Source organism: Trichechus manatus, unplaced genomic scaffold (assembly GCF_000243295.1).
Source record: "Trichechus manatus latirostris isolate Lorelei unplaced genomic scaffold, TriManLat1.0 scaffold00152, whole genome shotgun sequence".
In the NCBI taxonomy this organism is placed as follows: Eukaryota; Metazoa; Chordata; class Mammalia; order Sirenia; family Trichechidae; genus Trichechus; species Trichechus manatus.
The window spans coordinates 4293498-4313471 of NW_004444088.1; the positions used below are offsets into that span (position 1 = coordinate 4293498).

The window sequence follows — 19974 nt, forward strand, 5'->3', positions numbered from 1 at the left end:
TCAGTAAGCTTCATGGCAGTCCGTTCTTAACCACGAGCTGTCCATAAGGCGGATGTTCGTAAATGGGGGACCGTCTGTAGAGAGGTTTGGGGACAGAAACTTAAGGACATTCCAGTCTGCTGGCTTCTATTTTCTCTGTACAACAGAAGTGCAGAATGTAAAGTTATTGCCTAGAGAGTAACGAGCTTGGAAGTCAGGAGAATGACAAAATATAGCCCACATTGGAAGCAGGAAACAGTAAATTTTTCTCTAATTTGCCTCCTTTATCCATTCCTTGAGGGCAGGGATATTGTTCAGGTTTTATTTTCCCAGTATATGTCACAATGCATGGCAAAGAAAAGGCTTTTAACATATGTTGGCTGAATGAGAGAATCATTTTCACCCTAAATGTCATCTAGGTACAATCTCCCACTCAATAAAAGCATCACTTGTAAAATATTTCAGCTTGACTATTCCGCCCTTTCCAACTGTGTTGCTGAACAAACTTTAGTTTTAATTAACTGTATCTAAAGAATAATTTCTCAGTTTGTTGGTTTACAACTACACTCAAACACAGTCACAAACTGAAAATAAACGACTGAAATTTAGTGGCCCTGTTTTCCTATGAAAAGTCAAACGAATTCCAATAATCAAAAATTAAAATTTAAATCATTATTCAAACAATTTTACTAGGTTTCTCAATGTCTTTTTCTTTTTTTAAAATCATTATTCTATAATGTACAATCTGTTCACGGGGCATTTCTTATATAATATGGCCAACTGAGGTGGTAAGTATAGGGTATTTCTATGTAAGCAACACTGTAGCGATTTGTTGAATGCTTTCCTCAGCCAGGTCCTAGAACAGTCATTTCCTGTCTCTACCCCACCCCTAAAGTATTAGAATCTGTGATTTTGTTATCTTCAGTCCTATTTGGAAACTGAACATAGAACACTTCAGCCTGAAAGCATACTAGATGGCAAACTCACATTCTTCCTGTGTACAGTAGTTCCTTCTCTACTATTTTTGTACTAAAAACAAAATCATACCCATGCTGCAGATATTAAATTACCTTCCTTTTGAAAAGCATCACATAGTACTTGACTCTCAAAAACAAATCCCAATAGGTCAATATCCCAGAGTTGACACTAAACTTACATCATGAGTACATGTAACTTAGGGATTAAGTTAAACATTACTAGACAGAAACAGCCAAACCACCCAGTCATTCGTCTTTGATCAGTTATGTTGATGTGAATTGGACAGAAGCCAGCCATCAACCAGTGACTTGACACAGAAATCAATTTTGCTTCATTAGAAAGCATGACCAGAAACTCAGGTGGATTTTTTTCCTAAGATTATAAGATCATAAAAAACCCTAATATACTTGTTTTTATGACATTCATGAACTTCCTATGGAAATCTCTCGTTTTATTTAAACTTAGCAAAAAGGGCTAATTTTTCAAAACAAAAGACTTTTTTGAAGCCATACTAAAACACTAGTTTCCCAAGTGCCAGTTATATTTATGAACGACAACAGGTATATGTGTGGTACGTGTACTACTCTTCTCTAGTGGTCAGATAACAACCCAAAAACCAAACCCAAACTCACTGCCGTCAAGTCAATTCTGACTCATAGCGACCCTGTAGGACAGGGTAGAACTGCCCCATAGCGTTTCCAAGGCTGTAAATCTTTATGGAAGCAGACTGCCACAACTTTCTCCCCATAGTGGCTGGTAAGTTCAAACAGCTGACCTTGTGGTTAGCAGCCAAGCACTTTGCTTCACCCACAGCACCACCAGGGCTCCTTGGTCAGATAACAGCAATCAAAACAAGCAGCTTCTATGCATCTAGTTCTTTAATACATACTATCTCATTTCATTTTTACTGTGTATGTATGTAATAATAGTAAGAATGTTCTTATCCTCAATTTTACAAATGAGGAAACAAAGGCTGAACAAGATTAAATAACTGGATCATCATCACAAGTTAGTGGCAGGGATCTGCTCTGAAGTGCATTACACTGCCTCTTGATAATATATTAAGAGCGTCTAGCCTTTAGGGCATGGCACACAGCAGGCAATCAAAAAACGTTGTATAATTTGCAACGTTGGGAATGATAGTGAAGAATTAAAGTGTACTCACCTTAAATTTACTTTGCTAGTGGTAACTGGTTATACTACCTTAACTCCACTATGCTAAACCAGTACCCACTTTATCACCTTCCCTTGTACTTAATAAAACCATCTCCAAAATCTAAGAGTATCAAAGTATCAGCTATTTTTGTTCTTTACAGTAGTACACTTTTTTCTATCTTTAAAGCAACAGTCTCCTTAGAATTCACGTTTTCAAAAATATATTTATCCATGTAATCATGAGTTCAAGGAGTCCTGGTGGTGCAATGGTTAAACGCTCAGTTGCTAACCCAAAGGTTGGTGGTTCGAACTCATCCAGAGGCTCCTCGGGAGAAACACCTTGAGATCTGCTCCCATAAAGATTATAGCCTAGAAAACCTTATAGGGCAGTTCTACTCTGTCACACAGTGTCACTATGAGCCGAAACTGACTCAACGGCACCTAACAAAAACAACTACGTGTCGGATTTTTAAAAAATGATACGTTATTAATGGATTAAGAAAAATCTGATTAGCAATGGAAAGAGAATGAGATGGTATAAATTAAAAAAGACTGTTAAAAATCTTAGAGTGTCTATCTCCCCCCCCCCCCCCCCAAAACAAAAACCTTGACGGCAACAAGTTTTGGATAATTTTCACATGGAAAATAGTGGCAATATTTACCCACTGCACAAAGTTGCTAAGAGAAGTGACATTAGTAAATTATAAAGTTAATATAAAACCAGTTATTATTAAGTAAGGTTAATCCTGATGCCTGGGGTCACAGTAGGTTTCCTCTCACACCAACGGGCTAGCCACCCTTCCAAATCATTTGGGAAGGGACGAGTACAACTGCCAGGACGTGCTAAACAAGACTGGTTACAGAATGTCTCCCTGACCATTTGCTCCTGGTTCTCAAAATTCCAAGCATGGGACAGGTGCAGACTAGTCCAGATTTTATTAAAACACAAATATTCTTCAAAAGGAGATATGTGAGAACATATCAGAAATGGAAGTTTTAGAAATAGCTAATCTCCATTGTACAAAAACTCTTACAGACCCAGTAAAATCTATTCAACTTTCATTTTCATATAAATATATACTAGCATCAAGTTTCTCTTCTCTGAAGACGGTTTGGAAAATAAAAGCAAGTCTTCTGTTTTTTAAAAAAAACAGATTAGTTTTCCTTCTTCATTTCACTGCGACCGGGTCTTCTCTCTCAGTGGAGAGTAAATTCAGTTGACAGTCTATTACATGAAGCACCCATGACAGTTCCTGTAGCAGCCGAGACTCAACCAACAGTTTTCCCTTCACCTCGAAGCTTCAAATGACCAGGTTCTACTATTTCTCTGCACTATTCCAAGAAGGCTGCTACCTCTGCAAAGACTAGTCCCTAACAGAGCTCCCCAGGTTACCCACCATTCCTGCTGAAGAACAACGCCCTCCATTTCCCCACCTCAAATCCAAATATAAACAGATCAAATCTCTACTTAAAAACCTCTCATTGCCTCAGAGTCTGTAAAATAAAATTCACAATTTACTATTACGGCATACAAAGGTACTCACAACCTGGCCCTTACACTATCATCCCAACCTCATCTCCCCACTATACTCGCCTTCTTTCACCCATTTATTCCAATTTCCTGCCAGTCAGTGTTCTCCCACTCCTGGCAAACTCCTCCACACTACAAGATCCAGCTCTAATATGACCTTCTCCATGAAAATTTCTTCAGCTCTTTTAAGAAGTTAGGAATCTCACACTCCACCCCCTGCTGTTCTTCTTGAATAATCTTATTCTTTTTTTTAACATTTATTACATTGTACTGGCCATCCTTCTCAATCCTGACTGCAACATTATCTGGACTTTTGCTTAGAGTTTCTTGGGGATTAAAAAAAACATATTACCAAATGTTTACGAATAAATTGTGTCCCCCAAACAGAAATGTGGAAGTCTGAATCTCAGTGCCTGTAAATATAATCCTATCTGGAAATAGGGGTTTTCTTCTGTAATGTTAACGAGATCACAGCAGAGTAGGGTGATGTCTTATAAAAAGAGCAGAAAAGACACAGATATCAAGTGAGGACCCACTTACAGGCACAGGAGTGCCCAAGGACTGCCAGCAGAAACCAGGAGAGATGCTCACAGAAGGACCCTGATTTAGGCTTTTAGCCTCCAGAACTGAGAAAATAAATTTGTTTTTAAAGCCACCTACTCGTGGTATTTTTTTGTTATCAAGCACGAGGTAACTCAGGCACCAAATTTCCTTGTAACCTTTGGTTATAACATAGCTTCTTGGAGAGGAAAACTTTGGATAAATATGCTTTGAATGGAATTTCAAAACTATCTGCTCAGCTAGTATATTAAGGTTGTTAGAAACCAAAAACTCTCAGAAAGTGACATTTATAGCACTTACACAATACCCTTAAGCAGGCAAAAAAGTCGCAAAAACACCCTGATAACTGATCCGCAGGCTTCTTCAACTCCCAGCTTTGGCACGGCCACAGCCTCTATTCCTTAGGGTTCCTAACTTAGAGGTAATCTTTTGGGTCAGATACAGCAGACCGGGGGGAAAGGAGGGAGAAGAGAACAGACAGAATATTCCCTACGATATCATATAGTTGCCTACTATCACCCATTTCAAGGTTAACTATTCAAGATTCTTATGCATTTATGTATTTTACAGCCTGTCAGGTGTTGGTGGACATTTCTGTTTTAAAATCAGCAACAGGCCTTCAAACTACTATTTCATACCCATCTGCAACAGTTTCTAAAGAAATGATTTAACATTTTGACTTGTAGTACACCCCTCATAACATACTACAGTCCATCAAAAGGATGTCTGAAAGGTACTGCAAAAAATCTGAAATCCCCTAAAAGGAAAACAAACTAATCCAGGTCCATAAATCTACTTCAAATCGGTGTGAATCGGTTCAGTTATGGCTGACAAAGTGAAACTGGAATAGACCCAAATGTTTACAATTTGGGTGATCCAGAATGAGAGAGGCATAGTGAGCCCTTCCAGGTGCCTGATGCGTGAGATGGAATTATCGGCAGGATTGTGGGCAGTGACACACATTCAAAGCAGCACAAAAGCTGCCATCTTTGAGCGAGGTACCACTGTTTCCAACTCTGCTCAAAATCTGGGGCAAGACATTTGGTTGCTATGTAACTCATATGTTGCCCTTGTTTTCTAAGAGGGAGATTAGATTTCTACCAGGGCTTCGACCCCTAATTCTTCCCATTCTGGTTACACAGTACAGGTCACAGAGGCTTCACAGACACATCCAAACTCCCTGAGGGACAGAATTACTGGGCTGAGGGCTGGGGACCATGGTCTCAGGACATATCTAGCTCAACTGGCATAACACAGCTTTTATAAAGAAAAGGTTCTGCATTCTACCTTGGCGAGTAACATCTGGGGTCTTAAAAGCTTGTGAGCTGCCATCTAAGATACTCCACTAGTTCCACCCCCTCTGGAGCAAGGGAGAATGAAGAAAACCAAAGACACAAGGGAAAGATTACTCCAAAGGACTAATGGACCACAAGTATCACAGCCTCCACCAGACTGAGTCCAGCACAACTAGATGGTGCCTGGCTACCACCATCCACTGTTCTGACAGGATCGCAATAGGGGGTCCCATACAGAGCTGGAGATAAATGTAGAACAAAATTCTAACTCACAAAAAAAGACCAGATTTACTAGTCTGACATAGACTGGGGAAACCCCAAAAGTATGGCCCCCAGACACCCTTATAGCTCAGTACTGAAGTCACTCCTGAGGGTCACCCTTCAGTGGATTAGAGAGGCCCATAAAGCAAAATGAGACTAAAGGGGCACACCAACCCAGAAGCAAGAACAAGAAGGCAGGAGAGGACAGGAAAGCTGGTAATGGGGAACCCAAGGTCAAGAAGGGGAGAGAGTGGACACATTGCAGGGTTGGCAACCAATGTCACAAAACAATATGTGTATTAACTGTTTAATGAGAAACTAATTTCCTCTGTAAACCCTCATCTAAAGCACAATAAAAAAAATAAAGAAGGGTGGAAGTACTGGTTTGTAGATAACACTAATTAAAAGAGTTTACTGTAATTAGAAGTGATAGTTTCTTCAAATATATGCCTCATCAGGATCCCTTAAGGAGTCCTTGGGTGGCAAAAACGGTTAAGCATTCTGCTAACTGAAAGGCTGGTGGTTCGAGGCACCTCGGAAGACAGGCCTGGCAATCTCCTTCTGAAAGGTCACAGCCTTGAAAACTATGGAGCAGGTCTACTTGACTTCAACTAACAACTCCTTAAAGCTATCTTGTTTGAGTAGTCTTTTCTCAAATAAAACTGTTTTCTAAATCATCAAATTACATGCTTTTTAACCAAAAAGAAAAGTATGCAAACTGAAAGTGTAAAACTTAAACCTGATTTCAAATCTACTTTTAAGGATTAATAAAAATTACAAATGTTGTAAAGCTACTTTCCCATCAGAAGTCTAGATGAAAGAAAGAAACTTCAGAATATCTCAAAAGAATTCTAAGGTATGTCCTTTGATCAAGTAAAACCACTTTATATCTGAATACCTGTATGACATTAAATATAGTCTGAAGATTCATCATCATCTACATGGAATTATACTAGCTTTTAGCAAAGATAAATATAAAAATCAATTATATAATAATCTGCTGCATTTAGTAGAAAATGCTTTTGAGAATACTGTCCATTATTTACTACCCAGTGTCTCCGATATAAAACTCCACTGCAGAAACTTCTTTCAGAAGTAGGCACCAAGAAAAGTTTTATTATCCTGTAGGATCTTCCTTTAGAGAGAGACTGTTTAGTAGCTCAGAGCCGATTTAGTAGCTCCAAGCTTAATTAGAGCAACCATATTAACACCAACAGCTAGCACTCTTACTTTTTTTTTTTGCTGTTAATTGTTTTAAATAAACAATAGTAGAATGTGAAGTTACTGCCGAGAATACTTGTTTTCTTTTGTCAGTCATTTCAAATTCTTTTTTCAAGATGAGATATGCATGCATGAATAAAATATATACGTGAAGAGTAAGGTTGTTTACAATGGGTGGAACTTGCTAGCATAACTGGTATAATATAAAAATCTAGACTCAGAAGATCCTGTTTTCATCTCAGCGCACCAGAAGATCAACAATGGGATTAACACTTAAATTGTCTAGTTAAATGCAACAGTATATGTGAACACAAAAACAATTTAGGCACTAGTCATTTGTATTTCTACAACTTAATTTTTCATGTAGACTTTTACCTACTTCATTTGGCTGAAATGTATGTTTTCTGGTTGCACATCAGCAAGGCAAGGATTACGGTTTTGCGTATCAGAACAACTTTTTCCCTTCCTATCTGATTATCCAGGTTTTCGTTTTTGCTGACAGTTTTAATTATCCCACAAAACACAATGGAACAGTAAAAGGACAGACGTTCCTAACCTTTCCTGAGTTCCGTTCTAAAGTATTCTTCTGTAACAAAAAGGATTTCAGGCAATTCCCAGTAGTAAGTCAAAAACACATATACTAACTTGTTTTTAAGGTTAAAAAATACCATTTGAATAAAAGTCTCTAATAGCGTGGGTATACCTCAATATCGTACAACATATTTTCATGAGGCATGCTAAACACCAGCTTCAACACTATCAGCAAGAAAACATTTCTAGAGTTACGGTTTACAAACTGTGGACTAAAGACCCCGGGGAAGTCACTGTTCCCACACGGGAACTGAAAATCCAAATACGTCACGCACTGCTTGTAGATGGAGTGAATAATCCACTACTATTTATTTATTTATTTTTTAAATTGGGACCTACTACAGACTTCTTTGAAGCATTAAAAAGCAAAGGTGTCACTCTGAGGAGGACTACGGTGCCCTTCACCCAAGCCATGGTATTTTCAATGGCCTCACGTAGACATGAGAGCTGGACAATGAACAAGGAAGGTGAAGAACTGACGTCTTTGCACTGTGGTGTTGGCGAACAATACTGAGCGTACCATGGAATTCCAGAAGCGCAAATAAATCTGTCTTGGAAGTACAGCCAAAATACTCCTTAGAAACGAGGATGGCTAGACTTTGTCTTATGTACTTTGAACACGTTATCAGGAGGGACCAGTCTTTGGAGAAGGACATTATGCTTGGTCAAGTAGACATTTAGTGACAAAGAGGAAGACCCTCAAGGAGATCAACACTGGCTGCAACAACGGGCTCAAAGACAGCAACAATTGTGAGGATGGCAAAGGACCGGCAGTGTTTTGTTCTGTTGTACGTAGGGTCGCTATGACTCGGAATTGACTCCGTGGCACCTAACAACAACTAACTTAGTGGTTAATTGCAAGGCTTTACTGTGAAACAGTCCTCTGTATGAAACCCACCTCTCTACTTTTACTAGCTGAACGACAAGGAAAGTCTTCAACTTTCGTAAACTGTGTACTATATGGGTCAGAACTTGCCTAGAGAGTTGTGTTCAATTCTGTGCACCAAAATTTCTGCGTGAAGCGAACTACAGTATGTCTATGACTGTAAGAGGGACAGTAAGAGTGTTTAGAATTCACAGGTGGCAGGAGCAGCATTTAGCCTAGAAAAAGGGGATTTAGGGAGAATTTTTAAATGTCTAATATTTGAAGGGGCCCTGCTTGTGCAGTGGTTAAGAGTTACAGCAGCTAACCAAATGGTCGGCAGTTCAAATCCACCAGCCACTCCTTGGAAATCCTAAGGGGCAGTTCTACTCTGTCCTATAGGGTCACTATGAGTTGGAATTGACTTGACGGCAATGGGCTTTTGGTTAGTATCTGAAGGGATAAACAGGTAGATTAGAGGGATTAATTAGAAGTTAAACTTGTATTGTACTACTTAAGATGGCAGGATTAGGACATTAAAAGAGAAGCAAATTTTGGCTTAATATGAAATAACTTCTAAATAACCATAGTCGTGCTACACTGGAATAGGCTACTTTAGAAAGTAGTCTGTGCACGTACTCAAACAGAAAGTCAAGCCGAGGCAGTGTGTGTGTCTGTGTGTGTGTGCGTGTGCATGTGCGTGCGTGCAGAAAGTACACCGCACTGGAAAACTAATTTAAATAACCTCAACAGTCTTTCCCAACTTTAAGGGGGATTGAGATGACCATGATAATGCTTGTGTTTCATGTTTATAATTTAATTTTTCACAGAAATCCTATAAGTATATTTTAGAGACGAACAAACTGAGGAAGAACGTTTAACGTAACTTGATTGCGATTACATTGTGGGTAAGTGGCAGAGTTGGTTTTCAAATCCATTATTTCTGACTCAAGTGTGGACTCTTTCTCCTCTCTATCAGTGGCTCTCAACCTTGGCTCCCGGCAGAATCATCTGTACAGTTTTTAAAAATTCCAGCATCCAGGCCATATCTCAAACCAATTAAATCCAAATCCCTAGTGGAGGAACTCTTTAAAGCTTCCAACCGTTCCCAGTGTGGCAGCAATGGTTAAGACCCACTGCTCTATACCAAGTGTTGGCAATAAAGTTTTCTGGGAACACAGGCACATTCATGTGTTTACACACTCTCTATGGCTGCTTTCACAATACAATGACAGAGTTCAGTAGCTGACTGACAGACATTTACTCGTTGGCCCTTTTACAGTAAACGTTCGTCAACCCCTGCTTTATACCATATTATTCCTAACCATAATGCTCACAAGATCCATTTTCTGCCACAGATAATGCAGTTGGTTTTGGAGGCACTAAAACATTGTAAAAAGTCTAACAGCTGGAACACAACACATCACTGATACAAACATCAAATTTGTGATTTAAGCAGGTTTCATCAGATATAAAAGCAATAGCAATGACACAGGAATAAAATTCTCTTTTATAAGATATAAAACTTGAAAGCATTAGACAATCAAAATTTACTGTAAGATGGGCCTAGTCCATCGATACAGCCAATAGCTAGAGGTACTTGCTAAGATACTCATTATAGTAATGTTATTTTTGAAACTATGTATTTTGGTTTAAATGTTAGCATTTTTCTTTTCTTTGAATCACTCCAATTATATACGGCATTTATTTTAAGAACAGGGTTAGCTCTGATTACTTTTGCCATCAATCAAATACTAACCAAAAGATCTACTTACTCCTTAAAGGAAAATAATGAGTGTGTGTCTGTTTATGTATATGTATTTAAAAAAACACTACACGGTTCCCATTATTCTGTTAAACAATATTAATCCATGCAGCAGAAAGACAATATAGCTCTGATTCTGAGAACTCATTCATGATCTTCTATATTAATAATTAACCAAGACAGTACTAAGGAGGTCTATCTACCCTCAATACTTTAAAGAAACTGCTTCAAAGATTTTATTGTTAGAAACTTGGTAAGTAAGAAGGTATGGAAAATATCAGCAAAAAGGGGTTCATTTGTACACACATGCTGATTTTGATATAAGTAAATTATTACCAAGAAAAACCTAAACGTAAAAAGTCAGAGGAACCATTTCATAAGATTACTATGACTTTTTGCACTCTGGGAACTAAAAACAGTGTTTCTTTTTAACAGAAAGTATTCCATCCCAATCATGTAAAATCCTGAATACTTACAGTCCTTTGAAGCAAAACAAGCATTAAATCATATATGACAGTAGTGGATGAGTCTGGGGTATACATAGGAAACCTCAAACCCACTGAGCTGCTTTTTCAAACAATATAAAATCACACACAGGCAGATTAAGGTAAAGGAAGCTCAAGAATCAAACCTTTCTACTTATGGAGTAGGTTCTCCAACTCACTTTAAAAAATATCCACACACCATATATGGGATATGCTAAGATTTGTATATGCATTCCTTAGGCAATCTATTGAACAATCTCAAACGCTCTCTCCACTAACACAAGCAATAATGAAAATAAGAGGTTGACTGTGGGACAAACTTAAAATCACCCAGCTTCTGGAATAAATTGGTGGTGAGAACAGTAGCTCTAAACACATTAGAATAATCCCATTATAATTTGCAAAATCCTACAAAACACCAGAAAATGTTCAAATAGGAAAAATGGCGAGTAAAGAATATTAACAAGGTGTTTAAAAACTTCTAAAATGACATAAACTGACTCTGTAACCTATTACAACTAAAGATTTTATCTTTTCCTGCACTGGCTCTAAAAAAAGTGAACATAGCTAAAAGGTCAGAAAAGTTAAAGAACTGTACATGCAGTAAAGTCCACTCCATACTGCAATATATGTAATGTCTAGATATTATGTTAACATATCCTTTGAGAAACCCACTTGCATATGCCTATAGAAAAAACAAAGTCACACCAAAAACACTACATGCTTGTTTGAGTGATTCTCTCCCTATTACTTGCATAACTGTGTATTACTTTAATAATGAAAAAAATTTCCATTTAAAATATACTTAGAAATATACTTCAAGGTTATATCCAACCAGAATTAGAATGAAGCAGCTTCAAAATCAAGGTACCTTCGTATATTAGTACTTACCTGGTTCTTCCTTGATGAATGACAAATCTTCTTCTGGATAGGCAACAGGTGGCTGCATCACTGAGCAATCTTCTAAATTTGTTTCATTATTAGGTGGTACATTATAAATAAACCGCTTTGTAGTTTGGTTTTTCCTCCTCGTTTTGCCAGTCTCTTGAATCCCCTGGGAGCCCATATCGTTCCAAATAAACACTTTTGTCTGACCTTGAGATTCATTTTCAGCCAATTCAGGAGAGCCATCCTGAACCCAACTACTGTCGTTCATTTGGTAGTTATCTATTTGGCCCTCGTCGACGCTGCAACCATCATTTTCAACTTTTACATTGCTTGCCAAGTTGGTAAGATTCCGTGTTGCCCAAAAACTGGCAATTTTTTGATCCCGTGATGAAGACAGACCATCTCTATTAATTGGTTTTCTGTTATTGTAGTCCACAACTACAGACTCTGGAGCTTCCGATTTAATGCTTATATTTAAGGCATCTTTAATGAAATTGCGGCAAGTTTGAACAACTTCACTCATTTGAAGATAGCTGGCCACTGTCATCACTTCAATGGCATTTTGGCTTGTGAGCACCAGGTTACCAGAATACAAGAAGTCCAAGATGACTGAAAAACCTTGAACTGCAGCAATATCTAAATGGGTAGTATTGTTTTGGTTAGGGCTTTCTTTGTTTGAAAAGCAATATAAAGTCTTAAAGAAACGGCTGCCTGCAACCAGGATGTTCTTATGAGCTTTAAAGATTTTTCCACTCACCACAATGCTGACATCACAAAGAATACCTTTCTTTCTCTGTTCATTTAGTTGTCGAAGAAGCTGATAGCAGTAAGAGTTCTCATTTGGCCTACTATTAAAGTCACAGTACCCTTCCTCTGATGGTATTTCTGACTCCTGCAATTGGATGGAAAACATTCACATTAAATTTTATTTACTTTTTAAAGTCCCCAAACCAAGATAAACAAGTATCATCATCAGTTTTTAAAAAGCACTAATCAGCCACATTAACTTGTTAGTAATCATTATGTATTTTGTAACTAAAGTGTTTATCATCACAAATATTGAGAAGGAAGGAATGAACAGCTCGGTATGATAAAACCCATTGCTATTACTAAAAAAAAAATAAAATAGCAATTATTTTATCTGTAGGAATCAAACTAGTTTGCCTTATCTCCTTAAGTGATAGGAATACATCAGTCTCCTCTCTGACTGAACTTATTCCAGTTACAATACTCTGGGCACTATTTAAAAGATGGAGCCCTGGCTGCACAGTGGTTAAGAGCCTGGCTGCTAAGAAAAAGGTTGCCAGTTCAAACAGACGCAAAGGCAATTTTTTCTTTTTATGATTTAAAAGGTAAATCTGAAGTACTGGTAAACACTGACTCAAATAGTTTAGGTCAATGAAGTTAATAAAATCTAACTAGAAATAAAGTAAGTAGTTAAGTAAGACCCTAATGAGAAAATCTGCTTCAACTATAGGAATATTCACAGTGATGTAAGTCTACAGTCATTCTAATATGATCAGAATTTCCCATAAGATATAGTTAGCAAGGATTCCAGTAGAAATCAAGGAAAATCTGAGTGTTAACTGAGTTTCAATACCCTACAGCATCCTACTCTATTTGGTTACTCTTTAAAATGACATCATCTTAGAAAGACAACCATATTAATGAATTACAAGACACTGAAAAATAGCCTTCTACCTTAATATGGATTAGATAGTGGAGGAGTCATCACGGTATTTAAGAATTTAAATCCAGCCCTCCAAACTTTCTTTCATTATCAAAAAAAATTCTTAATCAACTTTCAAAATACCTTATCTCTTTAGAGTCATAAATGCTATTTCCTGTAAGTTGATAATTCCTGAACTAAAAATTCTTAATGTTTATAAATTTTCTCTCTAATCAATCTTACCAGTTTTTTAAATAGCATCACTGAAGTTATAAAGTCATTTCCTATAAAACAACTAAGGTTATGCTGTATAAGAGCAAGAATAAAAGAATATGATCAACATCTCAGAATGCTGGCTATAGCGGTTATTCTCTTTGTGTCCTTGGACAAATCATCAGCCTTGAGCCTTTTTCTTAAATTAGAAAGCAGTTCCACAGTTAGTCTATAACTGAGAACGTTATGACTCTCCTAATACAGTGAATAGGTGGGTAAGTTCCCTAAAGGCAGAGTTGTAGATTTCTGTCATCTTGAATAGTGCCTGGCACATTTTTGTTTAATAACGTCTCTAAATAACTGAAGTAATCTTTTTTTCCCCAAAAGAAAAATTGCTTAAGCATTTGTAGCAGAAGTTATGAATGAAAATGGTGACCTTATTTAAGTACGAAAAAGTTTATATTTTCTCTGGCATAAGATAATAACTTAAATACAGGTCATGTCTATAAAATAATGTCCGCAAACACACACACACATATCACACATATACATATGGATCTATGATTATATGAGCTTGGAGAAAAAACATGGGACTATAGTACTAGGTTGTAAACACGCTGATATGCTTGGAGAAAAGAGAGGAAGAGGGAATTAGGAAAAAACTGGGTGAAAACTGGGTGAGGGGAGCAAGACAGTTGTTGAGATTGCAATAGAATTCTCATTCTAAATGGTGGTGAGATTCCTAAACAATCCCAAAACTCCACTTATCTCAAACATAAGTATGGCTTAAATTATAAAAATATTAGCTTTAATTTGACTCCTGGTTAACAGGAGGCCATACATACAATAACCCTAATTCTCTGAAACTAACATCAGGTCACATGGTCCATCTAAGAATTTCTGTGTTGTTTTCAGGTATGAGAAATCAACTGAAAGAACCAAAATATTGAAATTCCAGCATACTTAAATGTTTCACAGGGATAATGGAACAGTATCTAAAAAACTGATAAAGCAAAACTTCTAAGCACTGATCAAAATTTGGCAGCACATCCATAAAGCATTTGTGGAAGCACTGAATTAGCAATTTACAAGTCAAGAACTCAAAAGTTTATATATTAAGCAGTTTAAAAACATTTTAAAGAGGAGGTGGGTGGCTATGTCTAATTGTAGCAATCATTCTAGGCTATAGTCACTGTGTCCTGCATTTTCTGGGCCAGTCCCAATTTCCAAAATTCTCTGCCATTATCAGATCAAATGCCCTAGTTTTTAAAAATAGCTAGCAGCCTATCCACCAAAATGTTTGCCCATTTTGACAAAAAACTATACAAATCAAACACAACTATTCAATCACTATTTTTCTCATTACTGTTGTATTAGAACAGTAATGGCTCCGTTTTTATAAGCAACGCCAACAATTTCTTTTTCACAACTGCTCAGCACACTATGCCATGCGTTTAAGGACCCCTGGTGGCACAGTGGTTAAGTGTTCAGCTGCTAATCGAAAGGCTGGTGGTTTCCCGGTTTGAAAAAGATCTGGCAGTTTGCTTCCGTCAAGATTTACAGCCTTGGAAACCCTGAGGGGCAGTTCTACTCTGACCTAAAGGGCTGCTTTGAGTATTAACTTGAGGGCAAAGTTTTTTTTTGTTTTTTTTTTGCCATGTGTTTGTAGCAGCTATTAAATACGCCCAAGGCAAGAGTATGTGCACTCTCCAAGGAGGGTTATTTGAGAATTTGTGTAAAACAGAGCACACAGCAACTAAAATAAATTGTCAATAGTATTTCTTGAACCAAAAAAATTACAAAATCCTTAGTAATAGAGACAAAATCTTAAAGTAGGTCCCTAAGAACCCAAGCGATCTGTCTCTTTGGTTCCTTCTAACATTCTAACTCTACTCTTAGTATAATGAGAACATTATCACTGATAAATAAAGACATATTGGTGAAAACGTTTAAATATTTCCACAACTGCTCTTTTCTAATGTAGGAAAATGTTTTCTATCCCCTTTCCCAAAAAGGAAGACACAACTCTGCCCAAACATCAGTCTAAACTGGCTAGATAAGGAGATTTTAAGAAAATGGACTTGAAAAATCAGACAACTTTTCACTTCTGAGATTCTATAAAACATGAAAAGTCTTGAAATCTGTTTAACCATGAAGACGCTCATAAGGAAAAATTTTAATTGTACCTATGGAGAGCCCTTTTAATCAACTAGTCCAATTTTTACAGAAAATAGAAAGTGCTCATTTAGTTAAAATTCTCATAACCTATTATCTTCATATTTATTTCCAGACATAAGCTTAAAAAAAAAAAGAAAAGCAAATATTTTACTCACAGGAGAAAAAGCTCAAAAAACTGACTTCACTCATTAATAAGCATTCATTGAATACCTACTTTAGCCAGGGTCTGCACTGCGGACCCAAAATGAGTATCGTCCCTGAATCAAAGTTATGGCTAGTGGGGGAGACTGGCTGTCATCAGAGCAGAGAGGTGGTGTGGCTAAATCTGTGTTTTCTGGGAGATGGCAGGATGTTTTTTGAAGAAAGGCCTGAGCAGAGCCTTAAAAGGATACAAGATTGGGGGCAGAGGATGAGCATTCTGAGAACACACAGCAAAAGCAAAAGAACCAAGACGGTCTGTAGCATCCTGAGAGTTCCAGATTTATGAATGAACTTCAAAAGAATCCATGAAATGTAAACATACACTTATGCACATTTTTCTGAGGTAAGTGTCCATCACTTTCATCAAATTATCAAAAGAGATGTGAATCCGCCAAAAGATTAAGAACCACTGCTACAGGTGCTTTATAAACCTACAGAAGCAAACAACAATCTGATTGGATCAGCACACAGAAGAAAGAGCTATGGCAGCAACGCCGAAGATTAATCAGGGTGGCACAGTGATTAAACAGCTCAGCTGCCAACCAAAAGTTCAGTGGTTCCAACCCACCAGCCGGTCCATGGGAGAAAAATGTGGCAGCCTGCTTCTACATAAAAATTATAGCCTTGGAGACCCTATGAGGCAGTTCTACTCTTTCCTACAGGGACGCTGTAGGTTGGGATCAGCTCGACGGCAGTGGGTTTTTTTTGGGTTAAGACTGGATGGAGGTAACGTGACCAGCTGGAAAGCTACTGTAATAGTACAACATACGTGCAAGAAAGAAAGGCCTTAACTAGGGCAGGGAAAATGGTAAGAGGGGTAATGGAATACGCAGAGTTTGGAAAAATATCTGGAAGGTAAAATCAGCAGAACTTGGTGATGAACTAGCTCTGAGAGGGAAGGGAGAAGAAAGAATCATGGAAGTCTTGAAGAATTCTAGTTCGGGGAACTAGATAAAGCCATCAACGTGTAGAGAATATAAGACCACCCAGTTTCCAGTCCTTTCAGGGGACAGTGAAACAGAAGATAACTTCAGTTGCAAGTGATAAAACCCTCACAGAGCTCACCTGCAGCCAAGCCACAAAAGAGAAGAAAACACTATTTAGCTAAAAGCCAACAAGTATTTACTAGTTACTTTCCTACTCAGAATCAGACCTTTCTCAATAACTGGATTAGCAGGAAAAAAGACATTTACAACACAAAAACCAAAGAATAAACTAAAAAGAGCAGTAAAAACATCAAAATCTTATTTTTTCAGCAGCAACTCACTGGAAGAGTATACTCATTTCCACTTCCAAATTCAAAACTGTGAATTTAGAAAAAAATCAAATTTAATTTCTAGAATATGAGGACAAACAAGGCTACAGCAAATGCAATGTCAAATAAACGCCTACTAGCGGGACTGAAGAATTATCCCAACAGTTGGTAGACAAAGACAGGAAGGTCTCCTCTGGAGTCTTCTCTTCTGATCACCTCTATGGTCTCCTTGAGTGACAGCATCCTCTCTTCTGGCTTAAGTACTCTCCCCAGAAAATCTAATTCTATAGGTCTGGGGTAGAAATCTTCAGGCGATTATAACATGCTGCTGACTCTGCATATCAAAGATAGGCTTTATTACTAGCTCTCTCCTCAAAAGCTAAACCCATATATACTCTATACAGACAGGTACCTCTAAACATCAATAAATACACATTTCATCATAATTCCTCCTTAAAATGGCTAAATAGCTGCTCATTTGTAGACAAAATAAAATGCCATCTTTTTAGCATTACAAGAGGGCTTCATGACCTGGAATCTATCTACCTATTTGTACTTGATTTTTCGTCTTGCTCACAACCCAACTATCCATTTCTCTCAGAAACATCAGGACACCTTTTTTTTCTTTTTGCTGATACTGCTTCCAAGTGAATGTCCTCTTCTCCATAGTCAACGTGTATTCTTCCAGTAAAATTAAGTTCCAGAGCCACTTGTATGAGTTTCTCCTAACCTTCTGAGGTAGAATTAATCACTCTCATCCTTCAGCGTCTTCACTGTACCCTGAACAGACTTCTAACATACTGACTGTATTATTTTATTGCCATGTCTGTCTCTCCTTACTAGACTACTACAAGTTTCTTCAGGGCAGGGAAAATGTTTTATTTATAGGTCTTTATCTCCAGGGTCTTGCATCTACCTAATTTAAGATGGAAAGATGCCAATTCTAGATACACTATAAGGTGTAAGTCAAACACACAACACGAAAAATTGGAAAAACACAGGGAAATGACCCAGCTCTTATTGAATCAAACAATGAATAAATGTCAGAGCCTATACAAATAACAACAATTGAACAACGTTAACTTAATGGGCCATAGCCTCATCTTTGTTTCATATCGATTTCTCCAACTTGGTGAAAACTCTTTCAGACTTTCTTTCTAAATTGTTAAAAGTAAACAATCAAACATCTCAGGCCTTACTTTTGCCAAATACAGGTAGACCAGCCTTACTTTCTTTGCTCCAAATGCTGGCATTAACATATTTCAATCAGATTGCTGGTATGAATTCAGTATTTACTTTCTGAAAAGTTAACTTGGTTTATAGAATACATTTTTGAGCATGTTTTAAGCTTAGAAAACTGCAGAGCTGAAAAAATCTGTAGCTTAAGCTATGAAAATGTCACAAGTGGACAAAAAGTGGTCATCAGTTATTAAAACCACCTTCAAAGTCCTCTGGACCAAACGGTCAAATCCCGAATGAGCTAATAACTGAACTCGACTCTGCAAACAGTCAGTTACTACTCAAAATAAAAACTATGTATTGTCACCTCCATGTAGACAACATACAGATACTTCTAAAATAAAAGGCTCAGAACATAGACTCAAAAAGAGTGTTTAAAAAGACTCCCACGAGCGGTCTATCACAACCAATATCCAATTAACAGAAGAGTATCAAACCTTTTAAGAATGTGCTACAATTTTTTTGGCCACCATCAAGGAATTAATGAAAAAGAACATTTCTTACAGTAAGCATAAGAAGGGAAAACAACTCTTAGTTGTTTTAGTAACATACTAAGATTTGGCCAAACTCCTCTCAAAGAATACACCTCTTTAAAACTAAAAGGCAAAAAAAAGGGGAGGGGGAAATAAAAGGAGTGAACTATCCCCAGCCACAAACTGCATTCTTGTCTGCAGAATTTCAGAACTCTCATTTCCATGTTTTTTAGACAGGAAGAAAGTTAATGCAAGATAATCTTTGTGAAGCTGAGAAATATTACATGCATGATGAAAAATAATCTCAGAATGTTCAAAGAATCTGATGGCCAAATTCTCTGAAGGTAGAGAAAGAACTGGTTTGCTCGCTAGAATCAGGAGTGATTTCTTAAAAGAAAGTGGTTTTCAAACTGACAAAATTGTTGGAACTTGGACATGAAGAATCAGGCCATAAAAACACACCTTGCTGAATATAGACATCTGTCAAGAAAATAGGTAATGATAATAATATAAAGCCTATAATTTGCTAACATATTTGCCTGCATTAAATCCTCAGAGAAATCCTGTATTTTACTCGAGGAAATTGGAATTAATTTGCCCAAGGTCACACCACCTGCAAGAAAACAGAGGATTAGGGCCCAGGTCCACCTGACCTTTAGCCCAAGAATGCTCTCACAGACTGTGTTATACTGCCTCCTACAGGTAATCAAAGCTGCAGGGCAGCAAGTGAAAAACTGACAAGACAGTTCACGAACCTGTCACTACTAAGACAACAAAGAGATATGAAGGTGGTACCTGGAATTAAAAACAGCAAGACATCCCCCAAACTAGTTAAGATTAGTGAGAATGAAAGTAGAAAGATTATTACCTAAAGGATTCAGATCAGCTCAGAGTGGAAACACCCAAAATCCCATCAAGACTGGCTAAACTGTATTCTCTAAGACAAAGGAGATGGCCTGTGGGTTTTTAACTATAGGAGGAGAGTTCAAGGGTGAAAAGGGAGGAGAGGCTAGCTCAGAGAATAAGTTCAGAAAACATTTTACCTAGGAATGAATGCCCTGATCTAGATTTACACCTAGGGGAGAAGGATGCACACGGCTAATAAGTCTACCGTAAGGTTATCCAACTAATTCCCCTTCCTCTGATTTCAGGTTCACCAAGCCCTGGTGGTACA

At 37.6% G+C, this 19974-nt stretch overlaps 1 protein-coding gene across 2 annotated transcripts in view; it reads right to left on the reverse strand.

The window, feature by feature from the left end:
• ZBTB10 (zinc finger and BTB domain containing 10) overlaps positions 1 to 19974 on the reverse strand; it is a 37487-nt gene that overhangs the window by 13418 nt on the left and 4095 nt on the right. For both annotated transcript variants that reach the window (XM_004386002.2, XM_004386001.2), the window contains exon 2: positions 11576 to 12464. In XM_004386002.2, the coding sequence (XP_004386059.1) occupies positions 11576 to 12464 (889 nt within the window). The remainder of the gene's footprint in view (positions 1 to 11575; positions 12465 to 19974) is intronic.